The 17,191-nt window shown below is 54.3% G+C and overlaps 7 protein-coding genes across 7 annotated transcripts; 3 read left to right on the forward strand and 4 right to left on the reverse strand.

The window, feature by feature from the left end:
* Positions 1 to 12: 12 nt before the first annotated feature.
* Positions 13 to 363, reverse strand: BDY24DRAFT_419148 (uncharacterized protein; the record flags this gene model as incomplete). Its single annotated transcript, XM_076643940.1, has 1 exon — positions 13 to 363. A coding segment is annotated over one exon (351 nt), but the record flags the coding sequence as incomplete, so codon positions are not given.
* Positions 364 to 717: 354 nt separating this feature from the next.
* On the forward strand, positions 718 to 2,478 carry BDY24DRAFT_419149 (uncharacterized protein; the record flags this gene model as incomplete). The annotated part of the gene is made up of 5 exons (XM_076643941.1): positions 718 to 789; positions 1,270 to 1,317; positions 1,404 to 1,625; positions 1,746 to 2,154; positions 2,420 to 2,478. 5 exons carry the CDS (start codon positions 718 to 720, stop codon positions 2,476 to 2,478), a joined length of 810 nt encoding a protein of 269 aa, XP_076492276.1.
* Positions 2,479 to 2,928: 450 nt separating this feature from the next.
* PMI40 (mannose-6-phosphate isomerase PMI40) lies at positions 2,929 to 4,936 on the reverse strand (the record flags this gene model as incomplete). The annotated part of the gene is made up of 6 exons (XM_076637603.1): positions 2,929 to 3,335; positions 3,406 to 3,432; positions 3,512 to 3,986; positions 4,066 to 4,079; positions 4,175 to 4,415; positions 4,790 to 4,936. The coding sequence occupies 6 exons, from the start codon at positions 4,934 to 4,936 to the stop codon at positions 2,929 to 2,931; spliced, it is 1,311 nt and encodes a 436-aa protein (XP_076492277.1).
* A 359-nt stretch (positions 4,937 to 5,295) lies between these two features.
* Positions 5,296 to 6,877, forward strand: BDY24DRAFT_404265 (zinc finger MYND domain-containing protein). The gene is made up of 7 exons (XM_076642478.1): positions 5,296 to 5,506; positions 5,583 to 5,618; positions 5,771 to 5,823; positions 5,890 to 6,058; positions 6,164 to 6,577; positions 6,657 to 6,676; positions 6,741 to 6,877. The coding sequence occupies exons 1-7, from the start codon at positions 5,339 to 5,341 to the stop codon at positions 6,805 to 6,807; spliced, it is 927 nt and encodes a 308-aa protein (XP_076492278.1). The 5' UTR covers positions 5,296 to 5,338; the 3' UTR covers positions 6,808 to 6,877.
* A 259-nt stretch (positions 6,878 to 7,136) lies between these two features.
* Positions 7,137 to 9,908, forward strand: BDY24DRAFT_404268. The gene is made up of 9 exons (XM_076642479.1): positions 7,137 to 7,180; positions 7,266 to 7,608; positions 7,713 to 7,753; positions 7,824 to 7,844; positions 7,917 to 8,211; positions 8,300 to 8,557; positions 8,680 to 8,852; positions 8,926 to 9,012; positions 9,123 to 9,908. Exons 2-9 carry the CDS (start codon positions 7,364 to 7,366, stop codon positions 9,506 to 9,508), a joined length of 1,506 nt encoding a protein of 501 aa, XP_076492279.1. The 5' UTR covers positions 7,137 to 7,180; positions 7,266 to 7,363; the 3' UTR covers positions 9,509 to 9,908.
* Positions 9,822 to 11,408, reverse strand: BDY24DRAFT_356346 (ERV/ALR sulfhydryl oxidase domain-containing protein; the record flags this gene model as incomplete). The annotated part of the gene is made up of 6 exons (XM_076637800.1): positions 11,007 to 11,408; positions 10,766 to 10,933; positions 10,586 to 10,678; positions 10,422 to 10,474; positions 10,255 to 10,321; positions 9,822 to 10,139 (listed from the first exon to the last, which is right to left on the reverse strand). The coding sequence occupies exons 1-6, from the start codon at positions 11,076 to 11,078 to the stop codon at positions 9,822 to 9,824; spliced, it is 771 nt and encodes a 256-aa protein (XP_076492280.1). The 5' UTR covers positions 11,079 to 11,408.
* Positions 11,409 to 11,782: 374 nt separating this feature from the next.
* Positions 11,783 to 17,183, reverse strand: BDY24DRAFT_404273 (uncharacterized protein). The gene is made up of 17 exons (XM_076642480.1): positions 16,656 to 17,183; positions 15,867 to 16,125; positions 15,310 to 15,775; positions 14,864 to 15,228; positions 14,566 to 14,770; positions 14,386 to 14,469; positions 14,074 to 14,310; positions 13,747 to 14,001; positions 13,590 to 13,676; positions 13,451 to 13,527; positions 13,267 to 13,379; positions 13,008 to 13,201; positions 12,716 to 12,935; positions 12,536 to 12,644; positions 12,448 to 12,465; positions 12,142 to 12,364; positions 11,783 to 12,071 (listed from the first exon to the last, which is right to left on the reverse strand). Exons 1-17 carry the CDS (start codon positions 17,131 to 17,133, stop codon positions 12,021 to 12,023), a joined length of 3,441 nt encoding a protein of 1,146 aa, XP_076492281.1. The 5' UTR covers positions 17,134 to 17,183; the 3' UTR covers positions 11,783 to 12,020.
* Positions 17,184 to 17,191: the final 8 nt, after the last annotated feature.

Consider the following 17,191-nt stretch of genomic DNA (forward strand, 5'->3'; position numbering starts at 1 on the left):
CGAGCCTGGGACTGTTCGAGGAGGGGAGGGGACGGCTGCTTTGGGAGCGGCTGGCGCTTCCCTGAAGGTCATGGACGCGGTTCCTCCGTTCTCGGTGGATCCGCTGGCGACCATGGTTCCGTTGAGATGGCTGGAGTTGAGATGGAGATCGCTCCCGTTGATGACTCCTGGCTTGGTGATGGGAGGAGGTTGGAGGGAGGGAGGAGGGAGGGAGGGGAGGGGGGAGGGAGGAAGGAAGGAAGGCGGCGAGCTCGACGTTGTTGTTTTCTTCGTTGTTGACGCTCTAGGGGGTTGAGATCGGGATCTAGCGTTGAGAGTGGTGACCTTCGCTTGGGTGCTGGCCGTAGGGGCTCCGACAGCCATTCTTGAGGAAGATTTTCGGTTTCTTCGATGGGGTTGCAATGCGGTGGTGTAGTTGTTGGAGGAAGGGAGGAAGCTGGGGAAGGAGAAGAAGGCGAGGTCTGTTTGCTTTGCTTTTCTAGCGAAATCAAAGTCAACAACAAGTTTTTCTTGAGTCCAGAAAAAAAGGGAACGCGTACTGAAACACACCGATATGTAGATCCTCTTCCGACAAATAATGAAGAGCGAAGAAAACGGAGAGGGAAGATCACCCAGAAAGAGGGTCAGCTCGTCCTTTCGAACGATTTCAGCCCTCCCTCTTCCCTTCTTCCTCCTTCCTCCAAACGTCACTCCCTCTTTTCAAAAAGGTTCTTATAGATGGCATCCAAAGCAGCCGTACCGCCTCAAGATCTAGCTCGGGCTCTCGGGATCCAGGACGATTCGGACGAGGTAGGTAGCATTCAATAGACGAAATGTTCCTCGAATGCAAAGCAAGGTGAAACGAGTCTGTAACGAAAATCGAGCCGCAGCGAAACCCGCAAATCAACGATCTTCAAGCAAATATAAGGCAGGTGGGAGGGTGGGATAAGGCAAATAAGGCAAGTGGGATAGGGCAGGATAAGGCAAGGATATGGCAGAGCGAGCGAAAAGTCGAAGAGAGAAAGAGAGGTTTGGTTCGTTCCCGTCGCGTCGTGCGGTCGTTCTTCATCGTGAAGCGAGTCCGTTTCCTATGGGAAGAGAGCGAGAGTAGAGTGAAGGAAGTCAGCGAAGACGACGCACGATTTCTTCTTTGACCAGATAAAGGAAGAGAGGGTTTACGGAAGGAAACAAGGTCGAGGCTGATCGAATTGTGAGCTCGAGCTTTTCCTTCCCTGCTCTCACTCTCCTCCTTTGCTCACCATCTCTCTTGCCGTCGCGTTTTGTATACAGGCCAAAATCCTCCTCAACCTCCCCATTGAAGAAGTTGAAGTCTTCTGGGTTCGTCTCCTTGTGATCCAGCTCAGAAACCTCAAAGCTCAAGCTCACCTCCCTCTCCTCCCTCCTTCCTGTCTTTCTCGTCGCAGCTCGAATTCTCCTCCATCTACCTCCCCAAGTTCCTCCTCTTCTTCCAAGAAGGGCCTTACGACGCCCTCAACGAAGCCCACTTCTCCTTCCTGGGATCGTTGGCGACTTCGCTCCTCAAACCTCACCTCGAAAAACTCTTTCGAGAGCAGCCCGAGGCCGGAGGGATGTTCTGGTGGTGGGCGTTGTTCGTGCTAGGAAGCTTTCCGGTGGAGACTTTTGAGGTTGGTTCACCATTCTTTTCTGATTTTTGACCAGCTGCCTCGAGAGGGAAGAGCGAGTCGAGTCCTGACTCTCACGCGTCTCCGTCTCCTTTGCTTCCCTTCTTGATCAATCAACCCCAGTCACCGCAACTCCTCACCCACCTCAACCTAATCCTAATTCTCCTCGACAGCTTAACCAACCTCCTCCTCACCCAACTCGACCCAACCCTCTTCCTCCCATCGGACGAACTCGCTTCCTCCATCTACGACCCTCTCTCCCTCTCCCTCCCTCTCTTCAAAACGACTCTCGCCCGAGCTCTTGAGTCCTCTTCTTCCTCACCGGACCAGCAAACGGGGTTTCTTGAGATGCAGGCGAGGCTGAAGGAGTTGACGTGGTTGATCGAGGAAGACAAGGAAGGAGCACTTTGGAGGAGGCAGAAGGCCAGCGTGAAAGCTGGGTGGTTACATTGGTGGCGGTGCCCACGGGATACGTGGATGGAGAGGGATGGAGGCGGGAAAGATGGGGAGGACGGGTGTAGGCAGATTGAAAGTGAGGAGGATTGGGCGGTCTGTATGAAGGTGAATTTTGAGACGCGTCGACTTTCGAGTGGGGAGGTTCTTGTTCTTCATTAACGTACTCTCACTGACACACTCGCCATGCTTTTTCCCGTCTTGGTTGGTTCCTTCTTTTCGGTCAGTGCGAGTGCGAGAGATATTGCACGGAAGGTCGGCTCTTCTTTTCCCACTTTGTTTCATTCTCCTTCGATTCCCTTTGCTGGTTCACTGACTCTCCCTCTTGCGCTGCTTCGAAATAGCCCATCTCAAAACCAGTGCCGAAAAGCACGATCGGTTGTGCTTCCGACCGGAGTGGTGAACGACGCGTCTCGATCTCGCCTTCCAGTGTTGCGGCTTCTTGTCTCGTAGTCGGTCGAGGAGTTACACGGGTAGCATGGGAATGACCTTATTTTAATCTCTGTCCGACGAGATCCACAGAGAACGAGCGAGATCTTCGTGAGGGTGAGAGAGAGGAAAGTAGACTAGGTGAAGCGAGAAAGAGAGAATCAAGACGCGTCGTGAGATGACTCGTTCGCTGATCCAACAGCTTTTTTGGCACTTCGTTTATATCAATTACGGAGAAAAACGCTCTCAATAGGAGTAGCAACATCAGGGCGCGATGCTTTGAGTGATTGGAGGACGAGAAGCTCGTGCTTCTCTCGACGCGGACTGAATCCCTCCTTTGAGACCAGACCTTCTTGACAACCCGATCAACGAGCGATGAGATCTAAAAGGTTAAGCAAACAAACTGGGACCTCTACCGAATAGTCTACGACGACTCAGGAGCCTCAACAAACGCCCTGTAAACCTGCAGCCCTTCCTCCCCTCCGTTAGCCTTCAGCTTCACCTCCTTCCCAGCAGCAACGAACCAAACGCTTCCCTCCTTCAGCGACCCCTCGATCCCCTCACAAACCAGCTCCCCAGCTCCGTTCGTAACGATAAGAATACTGGGTCCGTCGACGCCTGGTTGAGCCTCGTCGACGTTGGCGGCGAGTTTGGTGTGAAGGACCGAGAATTCCTCGATGGGAGGATCGTAGAGGAGGGTGTTGGGGAGGGAGCGGAAGGAGGTTGGGGACATCAGTTGAGCGTCGGGAGGAGCGGTGATGTAGGTGAGCATGGAGACGAGGGTGGGGACGTCTCGAAGTTTGGGAGTGAGACCGGCTCGGACGACGTTGTCTGTGAAGAGGGAAAGGACGGGGATGAGCAGGAGCTTGATGAACGGTAGGCGAGAGAAAGAATAGTTTACCGGAGGTAGCCATGCACTCGATGATGTCTGAGAAAAGGAAAGAACGGAAAGGAGACGCGTCAAAGCGAGCTCGAGACGCGACAGGACGAAATCGAGCCAAACTCACCTCCAGAGATGTACGCATGAGGCTCATCAGCCCTCAAGAACACAGCCTCCCCAGCCTGCAGCTTCACCACGTTCAACAAGAAAGCACAGAACACTCCAACATCCCCAGGGAATTCACTTTCCAACTGCAGCACCAACTCTGTCAACCCTTCCTCGGCCTTCTCGTCCTCACTGACCAAAGTTCCTCCAGCCTTGTACCTGGCGACGAGTTTAGCGAGCTCCTCCTTGACAAGATCGTCAGGAGCAGTCATGAGAGCCTCGAAGACCTGCTTGAGGGCGACCTTCTGGGCGGGAGAGGCGGTCGCGTCGTCGAGGTTTTGGATGGAGGGAGTGGCGATGGCGACGAGGGTTGACAGGGCTTGGGGACCGATGAGAGCCGCGAGCTCAGGGACGGAGGTAAGGTAGGTGGAGATGGAAGAGAGAGGTCGGAATCCACAGAATCCTTCGAAGGGAGTGATGGCGAGAGCCATTTCGGGCTGAGGTTGAAGAAGAGAGAGGAGGGCGAGAGAGTCAGCCGAGAAACGGAGTGAGGCCAGAGAGGTGATAGGTTCGAACCTTGTGGTTAGCATCTGTTGGGATAGAGCAGACAAGAAAGATGTCAGAAGGTGAGATTGACCAGCAAGAGACGAGAAAGGACGAAAGGGAAAGAGAAGGCGAGACTCACCCTTGTAGACGTCGGGTCGCTCAGCGTTCAGCTTCTCAGCGAGCTTCTTCGAGGGATGAGCTTGAATACTGAGAGCCTTGCCGATAGCGAGGACCTTGAAGAGATAGGGCATATCTGGACCGAAGTGAGCGACGATTTTGGATCCGAGGTAGGCGGTGGGGTCGGAAGCGATGATGGTGGAGAGGAGGGTGGAGTTCGCCAGGGATTGAGAGGGGCAGGAAGGGTGAGTTCCCATCCAGAGCTAGCAGAAGGTAAGAGAAGGCGATGGTCAGCTCTTGGGATCGAGTCATCACCGCAGAGAAGTTTCTCGTGGAAGGAGAGAATGGGCTGAGAGAACAGATTGAGCTCGAAGCTCATTCTCCTCCTTCGGCTCCCAATGGCTCGACCCTTCGACCTGCCCTCGATAGAACACGCGAGAGCTACCACAACCAAAATATCCGCAAGACACTCCTTCTGGTACTGATATCACTTCTGCTCCGAGAAACGCGTCTCTCGAAGGATTCTCGACCTTCAAACCATCGGACGAGCCCACGTTCCTTCACCTTCTCGTTTCCCCTTTTTCCCTCCTCCTCGAGCTCCCCGACGATCCAGCAAGGTACAGAACCACAAACTTACCTCAGCATAGGGTGTCTTCTCGTCGATGGTGAACCCAGGAGTTGTTGTTCCATACTGAGCAGCCTTGCTCGAAGCTCCAATCTTTCCCCATGCGTACGACTGGACACCACAGGAGAGTTGGAAGGCTGGGACGAAGTCGATGGTCATGATGGAGGGTGGATCTGTTGAAGAAGACAGAGAGAAGATCAACCTCTGGAACGAGCGGAGAGAGGAGTGGAAGGAACGTACGAGAAGACGGCAGGGAGCTGATGGACGTTTGAGGGAAGGAAGGGCTGAAAGAGATCAAGCTCAGAGAAGGTTGAGTTTCGCCGCCGGTTGTTCTTGTTCTTCCGCAGCTATGACACTTTTGCTAGACATTTTTTTGTCTGGGATGCAATTTAGCCTTGTCAGCATTTATGGTTCGCGTGAGCCGAAAAAGATCGATCGAATTTGAAGGGAAACTCGCCCATCAAGAACCAGACAAGAAAAGAGCTGAAGCTCGCGTTTTCCTTCCTTCCTCCCAAACCACGACAGCCTTCTCTCCCATCTCCCGTCACAAGTCCAGGTCGAATGCAGTACCACGGACCTGCAAGTACTCTCAAGCCAGATCCGGAGGAACTAGCCAAACTCTTCGGTATCAGCGACGAAGATCCAAAGGACTTCATCGTCTTCGCGAATGGACATTCCAGCCTCGAGCCGATGGGATGTCCTAGCTGGATGCAGAGAGTGAACGCGATTGTGAGTCACCATAAGATCTTGAAGCTCTCTTACAGCAGCTCCTGACTCTGTTACTCCATGTCAACCATCCATACAGCTTCAGATGGTGTTCGATGCAGACGAGAGAGTTAAAGTGAGCTCTTCTTTACCGTTCCCTCTCCTTCCTTCTTCTTCCCTCTCTTCCTCTAGACGGCACCTCGCCGATCTCAAACGCGTCGAATCCAAAACTCGCTTGGATTCTTATAGCTGAGTGACGAGAGATCATGGCTTTATCGTTGCCCGCAGGCTCAATTCACTGCTCGCTATCTCGTTCGACTCGTCGAGACTCTCCCCCTCGTGTTCGTTCGACCAACCTCTTGCAGCGCTCTCTTTCCTCGCATCTGACTTCGAAGTATTCTCTCTAGCCCTCAAGTCGGAAACTACTTCAACCTGGTCATCTCGTGGCTTCAAGCAATTCAAGATCTAGGGCTGTACGAGAACGCGTTCCTCCGTCGGTCTCCAGCAGCGAAGGACGTCCTGCTTCATCTGGCTCAATCTTTCGCAGCTCAACATGATGAACCTTTCGTCCAATATGTAAGTTTCATCTCTTGCAAGCGAGTTGACACGTCTTTCGTTCGCTGATCAGCCCTCGTCCCTTTTGCCCTCTCTCGCTCTCTTCTTCCTTTCATCTTCCTCCAGGACGGCAACACCAAAGCTCGAATCCACGTCCTCTACGACCATCTCCTCGTCATGGACAACATCATGCACAACGCCAAAAAGCACGCTACCGCTTCGACAGTCAACCTCGCTCTTCCTCCCCCCGTCGTTCTCGCCTTCTCCCGCAACGCAGAAGCCTACCTCTCTCACCCTCTCATCAAAAACCTACCTCTACCTCCCTACACCGGATACACGGTGACGTCCGAACGTGAGAACTTCAAGAGGTTCCTGGCGATCGTGACGGTCAATCTCAATCGATTCGTCGACAAGTCGACCTGGAGCAAAGAATCGCTGTTGGACTGCCAGCACAACTACGAAGCCAACCTGACGTCCGAAAACAACGCTACGAGATGTGTTCCGAAGGGACGCGAGGAGTTGCTGCAGTTTTGTTCGAAGGTGAGTCTCAAAGGCGCGTCGTTTCGAGGAGTCCGTTCTCGACGAAGCTGGAACTGACGACGGCTTTTTGGCTTTGAAGTGCAAGAGTGCTTGCTACTGGTGAGTACTTTGTCGCTCTATTTTACGTTCCACTCTCGGCTGAGTGGTCTCTCCATCTTTACAGCTCGCCCGCTCATCAAAAGGAGGACTGGAAGAACCACAAGAAGGTCTGCGTCGCACCGAGGTGGTGAGGCTGAGCAGTTGGATTTCGTTTGCATCTACTAGACTTGTCATCTTCTATCTCTACAATATTTTGGTTGATCGTCTGAGCTTCGAATCTTTCCGAAAATTGAGCAAAGTCGCCGACGCGTCCTCTTTCTTTTCGCCTCATTCAGTCGCCTCGAGACGTCAAAGGCTTCCTTGAACGGACCGCTCTTCACCTTCAAATCTATATCCCAGATTTGCAGTGTTCAAGACCCGAGTGAGTAAATTTGGTCCTCGGCTGCCGGCTTCACCTCCAATCAACGTCATCCCATCGAGGTTTCGAGCTCACAGACCGCCGTCCCTTCTTTTCTCCCCTAACGCCTTCAGTCTTCCTTTAGAGCTCGTTCTTCTTTCTCAGAGGTACGCCTGTTCTACTCTTTCCCTCCTTAGCCATTGTCACTTTGAACTGACCTCCTCCTCTCCCTCACGATCTTTTGCAAGCAAGGCTTCGATCCAAACCAAACCAAAAAACAGCGTCGAGCTCAACTCTTTCCTTCCTTCCCTCTCGATCCGCACACCCTCGCCTCCACTCCCTCCTCCACCATGGGCATCTTCTCGTTCCTGAACCCTCTCGCAGCTCCAGCCTTCCCAACGATCAAGACGACCTACAAAATCGGCTACATCTCAGCTTACCACCCTCCGCTTCAGCCCTTCGTTCTTCCCACACCTGTCTTGACCTCAACGGGCGAACCTGTTCTCAAGGTCGAGGAGGTCGCTTTTGCTCTGTTCTATCCTGCGGACGTTGCGGATGATAAGGTCAAAGGTGATGGAGTGGACTGGATTGTCAGGTGAGTGGAAAGCTCTGCTGCTACTGTTCAGGAGCTGCGAGAAGGAGGGAGGTGGGACGAGCTAACCTCTCGATTCCGTTCTCTTCTTTCTCGCCCTTTTCAAGACCGATATCGTCTTTGATCGAGGGCTACTCTCGCTTCCTTGGTTAGTCCAGCATCGAATTCGTATCCCACCATTTGCACTAGCGCTGATACCGCTTTTTCTGCTCCCACAGGCGTCTCCAAACACCTCCTCAGTTCGTCGTCGTTTTCTTCGACGCGTCCGCTTTCTCTCCTCTCGGCTGACATCTTCCCGTTGCTGCCACCAGCTCCCATCTTTCACCTCGTTGGCTCGTCAGCTATTATTCCTCAACTTCACTCCTCAGCTGCTCTTCTTCCTCCTCCTGCTGCTGGGAAATGGCCGCTTCTCGTCTTCTCGCATGGACTCGGCGGAGGGAAGCATGTTTATTCACAACTCGCTCGATCTCTAGCAGGGAGTGGGTACGTCGTCCTCGTTCTCGATCACAAGGATGGAACGGGTCCTACAACAACCATTCACGAGACGACCGAGGATGGGAAGGTCGTCACGAAACAGCTTCCTTACATCAAGAACGAGGAGTTGACGTGAGTCGTCCTCTCTTTTCCCCTGAAGAGCTAGCAAATCTCGAACTACCGAGATCTGATATTCTCACTTCATCTTTGGCTCTCTCAGCTGGTCGCCTGCGAGGGATCCATCGTCGACGAACCAGCTCTCGGACGACAAGATCCCTCTTCGTCAAAGTCAGCTGGAGATTCGACACTACGAAGTCTACGAAGCTTTCCGAGCTTTCTCAAAGCTCGTATCGGGAGAGGAAGTCAAGGGATTTGTACTCGACGAGGTCAAGCCTTCGAAGTCGACGGTTCCAGGTCGTCTGGGAGCCGATTGGGTTGGAACGGTCGACGTGTCGCAGATTGCTCTCGGAGGTCACAGGTACGTTTGATTCTTTGTTCTCCCGACCTGCTCTCCACGCAAAGTAAAATAAAACGTCTTTTCCTGCTTGTCTGATCAATTCCCCCCCCCCCCCCCCCCCCCCCCCCCTCTCCGTGGTTCAGTTTCGGCGGAGCGACAACCCTTCACGTCGTCTCGAATCCCCCTCCTCCCTCCCTTCCCAAGCTCCCCATCTCGAGAGTCCTCCTCCTCGACCCATGGCTCGATCCTCTTCCTAAATCGGACGACCTGAAGTTGAAGAACAATCTTCCTCCCGTCTTCTGTGTAAACTCCGAAGGTGAGTCGCGTCGAGTCTACGTTTTCGACCCTTGCATCTTCATCGCGTCTCCCCGATCTGATTCCTCCTTCAGGATTCACTGTTTGGACGGATCACTTCGATCGACTTCGTGAGATCTTGTCGCATTGGGGAACTTCTTCAGCTTGGTTCATGACTGTCCGTGAGTCGGACGCGTGCTTTTTGCCTTCCTCAGACCCGCCCACGAAGCGATGCTGATCGTCCTTCTTCTTCCTTCGTATGCTTCCTATCTTCCATTGTTTCTGGTTCCAGTACAAATCTCCCATCACACCTTCTCCGACTTCCCTCTCCTCACTCCAACCCTGCCCTCCTCCCTCCCCTTCGGCGCCAACTCAACCTCCGGCTCCGCCTCTCCCAAAGTCTCCCCAGCAAGCCTCATCGCTACCCTCGTCGCTCTCTCCGAATCCTTCCTCCTCACCCCTCCAGGAGGGGATCTCCCTGCGCTTGCTGCCAAGCTTGGAGTCGAAGGATTGGGAGACGAGGTCGACGGAGGGAAGGTCGATATCTTGACGACCGAGGGTCCGGATAAGAAGGGGAAGAAGAAGACGAAGAGGAGGATTAGAGGAGACCCGGGAGAGGTTCGAGTACACTTTCGAGGGGAGGGGGATAAAGGGGGAGGGGAACGGGGACGCGGTTGAGGAGGCGACGGTGGAGAGGAGGGAGGAATCGAGAGATCTCGATGCGTTTATCTAGACTTTGCGTTTACACTACTAGACTAAGATGCTTTTTTCGAAGTAATCTTCGTCCAGCCTTACGTCTGAACGTTTCACTACTCTCTGTTAGGCAGGGAAAGAGCAAGTAAGACCCGTCGAACTCCTTCCGGTCGCCGTTCGAGTTTCACCTCCCAACCATTCGCTCCCTTCTCACCAGCCTCGCATGGTGGAGTGGATCGGACCTCGACTGACCAAAAACTCGACGTATCTATCAACTCTCCAGCCCAGCTCTCTACGCTCATCTCCCACCCTTCATCATCTCCACTCCGGTCAAATCATCCCTCCCTTTCCCACCACCTCCTCCTCCTCCTCCTCCAATCTCAACCTTCCCCTTCTCCCCACCCTTCCCAGCCGCACCGTTCTTCCCTGCTCCCACTCCTCCCGTCCCAGCTGATGCGGCTCTCCCATTCGTCGTCGTCGTCGTCGGATCCTCAGCACATCCGCAGTCGTACGTCGCGTCGAGGGTGAGGCAGTCGAATGGAGGTTTAAGAAGACGCGTGTTGACGAGGTTGTGAAGGTGGCAGAGCCAGAGGGAGGAGGATTTACGGGAGGATGTCTTTTTTGGACGGAGCGAGAAGAAGGATTAAAAGAGTCAGAGGAGGGTAGACTAGAGGGGAGTTCGACGAGGGAGGGGAGACCGAAGAGAAGGAAGTGAGAAAGCGGGACGTTACCTGCGGCGGATATTCCTTGAGCATGGCTTGAAAGTGAGCTGCGCATTCTCCGCAGGGGTACAGGCGTCTGCGATGGCGGAGAAGCCGGGAGATCTGGTCAGCTCTTCGAGAGGCAAGAAGGAGTCGACGCGTCGAGCAAAGGAGTCAGACGAAGAAGAAGGACGAACGAGAAGAGGTAGAAGTAGGATTTCAGAGCTTGACGTTCGTCTGGCGTGGGAGACTGTTACAAGTCAAAAAACCAGAGGTCTATACTGCAGGTCGAGCAAGAACGAAGGACCAAGAGGGTGGGGAAGGCTCATGAAGAAGCGATGGCAACGCAAAACGGACGTACCTCTGGAAACCTCAGAGTCATCAGATGGAGCAGCTTCCAGGTCGCTCGACCCAGCTCAGCCTTCGCTGTTTCATTCCCTAGATGAGGCATCACCTGTTGAATTGAACGAGCGAGAGAGGGAAGACGGTCAGACACGACTTCCCCACGTGGGACGGCTCGAGCGAGACTGGGAGAGCTCACCACTCCGCCACCCAGCAGCACCTCCGAGTCTCCCACTAGCGAATTATCTGACAGGCTTGAGTGCGTGTGTGACGCGAGATCTACGGAGCCAGAGGAGTAGGAGGTGTCGGCGAGGGAGTCATGGACGGAGGAGGTTGTTGGCGTGAGGATGAAGAACGCTGAGGGGATCTGAGCGACGAGTGGGGAGTGAAGGGGATCAGTAAGAAAGACGATTAATAGGAGAGGGTCGAATGGGACTGACGACTAGGAGAAGAAGGCAGAGGAGGAAGAGACGGAGGAACTTGGACGAGAGGAGGGAGAGGAGGGAGGGCATGATGACGAGGAGACGATGGGAGCTCGAAGGAAGATCTTAGAGAGACGGTGTTAGGTGAGATATAGAAGACGGAAGCGATAACCGAGCCCGGAGTGAGCTTGAGTTTCGTTTGTGGTCAAGCAGGGACGAGGAGAAGAAAGGAGGGGAGGAGGAAGGGAAGGGAAGGTCGAGCTCACAAAGGAAGGAAACAAAGAAAGCTGAGCTTGTTCGGGTCCCAAAGTGTATATAGGTCTCCTCCTTCTCTGCGCGCCTTCGTGAAAAGTGATCTGAGTGGTATGAGAGCAGTTCTGGGGCAGCGGAAGCGGGTGCGAGTCGATTCAAGGATGGCGGTTTGGGTGAGCTCGACGTTTTCCTTCCTCTTTCCTCTCACACCGGCAGCCAAAGGTGACCTGTTTTCGCCGTTCGTTCGACGAGAGGTCTTTTTTTGATAACTTACGGGCAGTCTTGGACCCAGATGAGCTCGACTTCTTCCTTTGGGTGCCAGCTGGAGGAGGACCAGCGAAGGAAGCTCACCTTCAGCCCAACCAGGCTCCTCCTCCCCTTCGAACCTCTCCTCGTCGTCCGCTCTCTCTCCCTCTTCGCCGCCTGGCTTTTCAGGTGAACTCGATCGTAGCTCGTTTCCTTTTTAATTTTCCCTCTTCAGATCCGGATATCATACGAGAGATCTCGATTAGACGATCCCTCTGCGGGCCAGAGAGGCGAGGTTGGGAAGGGTAGGAGTCATTTAAGAATCGAGGTATGGATGCCGAGACCCAGGAGTAGGGAAGTAGATAAAGAGGGTTGTAGGATATCCGAGATGGCGAGAAGGGTTCGGTCGAGAAGGGGAGTGCGAGACGAAAGAGGGAAGAAAAAAACGAAGAGAGCGAGATGCAAAATGAGGAGTGTGGGAAAGAAACGAGAAACCAAGAAAGCGGGGCTTTAACCTAGAGGTAAGAATACAGTCTAGAAGGAGGTGTTGTGACCGAGATCGTCCTGAGCCTTCTTGAGGAGATCCTGAGAACGAGAGAGGGTCGGAGGTCAGTCGATGGTCGGAGACGAGGAGATACAAATGAGGGATACATACTTTAGTGTTTTCGAGCTCGTCTTCGAGGGCCTGGAGAAACATCGAGGAGGACAAAGAAACGTCAGAGCGAGTTCGGACGAAACAGATGCGAAGGAAAGGAGAAATCACCTTCCTCTCCTCCTCGACCATTTGGAGTTCGAGCTTGGATGAATGAGCTTCAGTCTCAGTGTCTTCCTGCTTCAACTGAAGCTCCTGGACGGTCTTCTTGAGGGCGGAAAGCTCGCTGTGGGAAAGAAGGAGAAGAGAGATAAGAGTCGGATCAGCCTCCGTGGGGACTTGACGAAAAAGAGAGGAGACGCGACGAACCTCTCGAGCTCGGAAACCCTGAGAAAGACGATAGAGACGGAAGGTCAGCATGAATTCAATAACAAACGGGCGTGATGCGTGAACGTACTTCTTGCTGTGAGCCTCGTGAAGCTTTTGCATCGGAGACTCGTTGAACTGATCCGACCCTCGAGGCGACGTGGGGGGTGTTCGGACGATGTTGGCGACTTGAGAGAGAGCTGAAGAACGAAAACAACGAAGCATCAGTACACGTCAAAGAGGAGAAGAGAGGGGGAGAAGAGCAACGAACCCCGATCCTTGGCTTCTCGCTCAGACTCGACCTCCTCGAGAAGGCTCTGCTTCTGCTGCAGGACCTTCAGCAGCTCCTGCTCGTGCTCCTTCTTGGCAGCTTCGACCTGAGCAACTCGACCCTCCGAGACCTGCTGGAGCTCCTGTTGGTGGCTGGACTTGATGTGCTCGAGCTCGTCGTTCAAAGCGTGTTTGGTGAGGTCGGCGGATTCTCGAGTGGACTGTAGGCGAGGAAACGAAACAGATATCAGCCTATGTCCTGCTCTCGAGGAGCAGATATGGAGTTGACTCACAGCGAGTTCCTCGTTGAGCTCGTCCAGCTGGCGACGAAGGGAGTCGAGAGCAGAGTTATCTGAGGCAGGAGCGGGAGTCGATCGAGTCTCCTCGAGAGCAGCTTGAGAGGCGGCCAGTTGATCTCGAAGGGTCTCGAGCTCGTCGGCGTGGGACTGAACATCCGATCGAGCTTTCGCGAGGTCTTGCTTGTGAGCTGTTCGGATTCGAAACAGAAAACGTCAGTGAAACGAAACGCGAAGAAGAAGCAGGACGACTCACCACCCAGGTCGAGTTTCAAGCTAGAAACCTCCTTCGAGGAGTCAGCTTCGAGGGAAGTCTGGATAGTCTCGTGAGAGGTTCGAAGAGCCTCGGTTTCGCTATGATGGGCGTTCCTGGAGGGAGACGAAAGAGTCAAGGTCAGCGAAGGAGATGATGAGAAACGTTTGAGCATGAATGGGCTCACCTCAACTGCTCGATGGTGCTCTCGTACTCAACTCGAAGCGACCGAAGTTCGTTGGAGTGTTCCGATCCAGCCTCGTTCTGGTAATACGAAAGGAGAACGGTCAGACTCTGTCCGAGGGAAGAACGAGAAAGAAACGCACCTTCGCAGATTCCATGGCCTTCGCAATCTCCAAAGCTTGGCTCTCCTTCAACCCAGCGAGTTCCGAAGCATGCTTAGCGGCGATAGTCTGTAGAAGGAAGCATTCGAGTCAGCGTGTTGAAGACGAGAAGGCTCGAAACGGAAGGGGTTCAACTCACGCTCAACTCAGCTTTCGTCGCCTCGAAAGCTCCCTCGAGCTCTCCCTTCTCCGAGACCAGCTTCGAGACGTAGGCTTCGTGCTCAGCCTTGAGCTCGGCCTCCTTGGTAGCGTACTCCTCCTGGTGATCTTTCGAAGCCTCGAGTTTGGCAGCAGCGACGGCGTCGGCGAGAGCAGAAGCGTGAGCTCCCTGGAGTTCCTCGACGGTCGACTGGTGTTGCTCGTCTCGTTGATGGAGAACCTCAGTGACCAGGTTCTGTAGAAAAGGAGATAAGAAGAGATGAAGTCAGACGGGGAAGCAACGAATTTGGCTCGAAGTGCGACTCACCTCATGGCTCTTCTTCAACTCGTCCTTTTCAGCCTCGGTATCTCCTTTGAGTCCACCCAGAACTCCCTCGTGCGAGGTCTTAATCTCCTCCAGTTGAGAAGCATGTCCAGCCTTCTCCTTCTCGAGTTCCTCCTTCGTGGCAGCGAGTTCGAGAGAGATTCTGTCGATCTTAGCTTCGAGGTCGGCGACGAAAGCTTGACGAGAGGCATGGATAGAGTCCGTCTCCTCCCGGATGGCCTGGAGAGAATGAAGGAGGAGGAAAGTGGTCAGTTTCGATTCGAGGAAGACTTCTTGAGAGGAAGAATGACTGACCTCCATCTCAGCGTGGATCCGAACGATCGAGTCTTGAGCGGTCTCGGATTCCTCGACGGCAGAAGAAACTCGAGCTTGAGCAGCCTAGAGATGTAAAAAAGCAAGCAGTGAAAGATATGTAACTCGTCAGTCAAGGTCGGAAGAAGGACAGAAGAGGACGAGAAAAGAGGGCAGACGTACCTTCAACTCCTCAGTCAGTTCGTTCTCCCTCTCGGATCCTCCAGAGGTAGCAGCCGACAACGCCTCCTCGAGCTGAGCGATCTTGGATTCGTTCTGGTGATCTCTGTCCCTCAAATTCGAGATCTCGGCCTGAGCGGAAGCGACGATGTCATTGAACGACGACGTCTCCTCCTGGAGCTGCGAGTGCTTCGACTCTGAGTCGGAGCTGCACCGAGAACAATCAACCGAGACCAGAAGAGCACGTCAGTTCAGTGGAATCGCATAAGAGAAGGACGAAACGCGTCGACGAGAGACTCACAGCAACGATCTCAACTCTCCCTCCTTTCCCTCCCTCTCGGCCCTCTCCGCCTCCAACTCTCCCTTGATTCTCTCAACCTCGAGCTTCAACTCCTCCTTGTCCTTCTCCACCTCCTCCCTCAAAGCCTTGAGCTCCTCCTCCTTGGCAGCGAGTTCGGCCTTAGCGGCAGTCAACTCTTCGGCGGAGGAAGAGGAGGACTCGGATTGAGTCGACTTGAGAGCTTCGAGATCGGTTTGGGTGGCTGAGACCTTGTCTCGGAGGGTAGAGAGCTCGAGATCCTTGGTGGATAGAGTAGCAGCGTGAGAAGCTTCGAGGTCGGTGAGGGTGGTTTGAAGAGCGGCGAGGGAAGTTTCGAGAGTGGCGATCTGGAAAAGGAACGCGACGGAGACGAGTCAGGTTCGACGAACGAAGGTAGACGAGAGAAGGCAGATGAGAATCATGCGTACCTTATCCTCCAGCTCTTTCCTTCCAGTTCCCTCAGGCTTCCTAGCAGCAGCAGCAGCGGCTCCAGGTCCTCCAACGCTCCTGCTCAACAATCCTCCAGGAGCAGCTCTCGCTCCAGCCAATCCGACCCTCGGAGCTGTCGTGGTCGAGCTGATGGAAGCAGTAGCTCTGGTGTGACCTGGCTTGACGGTGGAAGAAGCAGCAGCGTTGGGAGGCGAAGGCCTCCTGACTCCAGTGGTGGAAGACGACGACGCGGCGGGTCTGGTTGAACCGAAGGAGGGAGCGAGGGAAGCTCGAGCTCGAGCGGGAGTGGTAGCAGGAGTTCCTCCGATGGTCTTCTCGCTGGCGGCCGAGAGAGCAGGGGAAGCGGTGGTCTTTCGTCCGAAGGAGGAAGTGGAGGAGGTGGTTCTGGCGTTGGCGGTGGTCGAAGTGAGAGGACGAGTGGAGGGAGGAGGAGCCATGGAAGCTCTGAGGGAGCAGAAAATAAGCAGATGTAGGCCGAGGAGATGTTAGTATAGGAACTGTTCACGTGCGTTCGAGAAAACGTTCTTGAACTGACCGTCGAGCAGCAGAACCAGTCGTAGCGGTGGCCGAAGTCGACTTGACGGAGGGGGTAGGTCGAACGGTTGACGAGGCGGCGACTCGAGGAGCTGCTGATGCCGAATGGGTGGTAGGACGAGTAGTGGTCGAGACCGATGATGGCTTTCGGAGAGGGATGGGTCCAGTGGAGGAGGCAGAGGAGGTGGTGGATGGCTTCGTGGCAGCGGAGGGTCGAGCTGAGGTCGTCCTCGAAGCTGGAGCGGCGGCTTTGGTAGGACCTGGAGGGGAAAGGGTGAAGAAGAGCTTGGTCAGCTTCTAGTTGTCCGAGTCTTGGAGAGAGGAAGAGAAGTGCGATAAGGGTCTGAAAATGCAAGAGAGCGAGGAGGGAGAACAAAAGGGAGATGATATGGACGAGACCCCTCTTCTTCCCCTTGAGCTCCTCTTCCTTCCTTCCCTCCTTGAGTTTCTGACCTCGTCAGGATTCCAGGAGCTCCAGTTCCTCTACATGAGCTCCAGTAGTATCCGCTACGCAGAACTAGGTCCCGAAAGGTCGAAGAATCTCGAAGGAGGACGAGGTACATCGAAGAGATGAGATCGAACGAGAGGAGGGAAGCGAGAGAGAGGTCCGCCCTGACGAGCAAGCTCCTTCCCTCCTTCCCTCTCGCTTCCTTCCCTCTCTCTCGACCTCCTTCTACCCTCCCGCCGACCAGTATACATGTCGCTCTCGAGCTTGAGCCGAAGAAGAGATATCAAAGCGGGAAAGGAAAAGGAAGAAGAGCTGGTGAAGGCACAGAAGGCTCAAACTCACCTCCAAACGCCTTCCCCTCCAAGATCTTCTTGACCCCACCCACCGCACCCGTAGCGACCTTCTTCACTCCTCCGACCCCAGCCTCAACCTTCTTGGCAACTCCAGTAGCAGGAGGAGTGGCTCCGTTCGTTCCGTTGGTCTTGACAGCTGGCGCTTCCTCCTCCTCCACCGCTTGGACCTCCTCCTCCTGCTCCTGATGACCGTTCGTGGATGTCTCGACGGGAGGTTGCTCGTCCATGAGTGAGGACTCTTCCTCGACGGGAACTCCTAGAGCTGGAGGAGGAGAAGCGACGGCTTCGGGTGATTCTGGTTGGACCGAGATCTGCTTGAGGGAAGGGGAGGCAGGAGGGGAAGGAAGGAGATGATCCTCATCCAACGCTCCCTCGTCGGCGAGCAGTCCTTCCTCGTTGTGGTGCTCCTTGATGGTGATGGGAGAGGTAGGGAGCGCAGAAGAGGGCTGTGGTTCGACGTCTGCCATGGTTTTTCGAGAAGGGGGACGGTGAGTGTTGAGAATGAAGAAGGAAGAAGAGCTCACA

This window comes from Mrakia frigida (assembly GCF_051309035.1).
Source record: "Mrakia frigida strain ATCC 22029 unplaced genomic scaffold BDY24scaffold_51, whole genome shotgun sequence".
Classification (NCBI taxonomy): domain Eukaryota; kingdom Fungi; phylum Basidiomycota; class Tremellomycetes; order Cystofilobasidiales; family Mrakiaceae; genus Mrakia; species Mrakia frigida.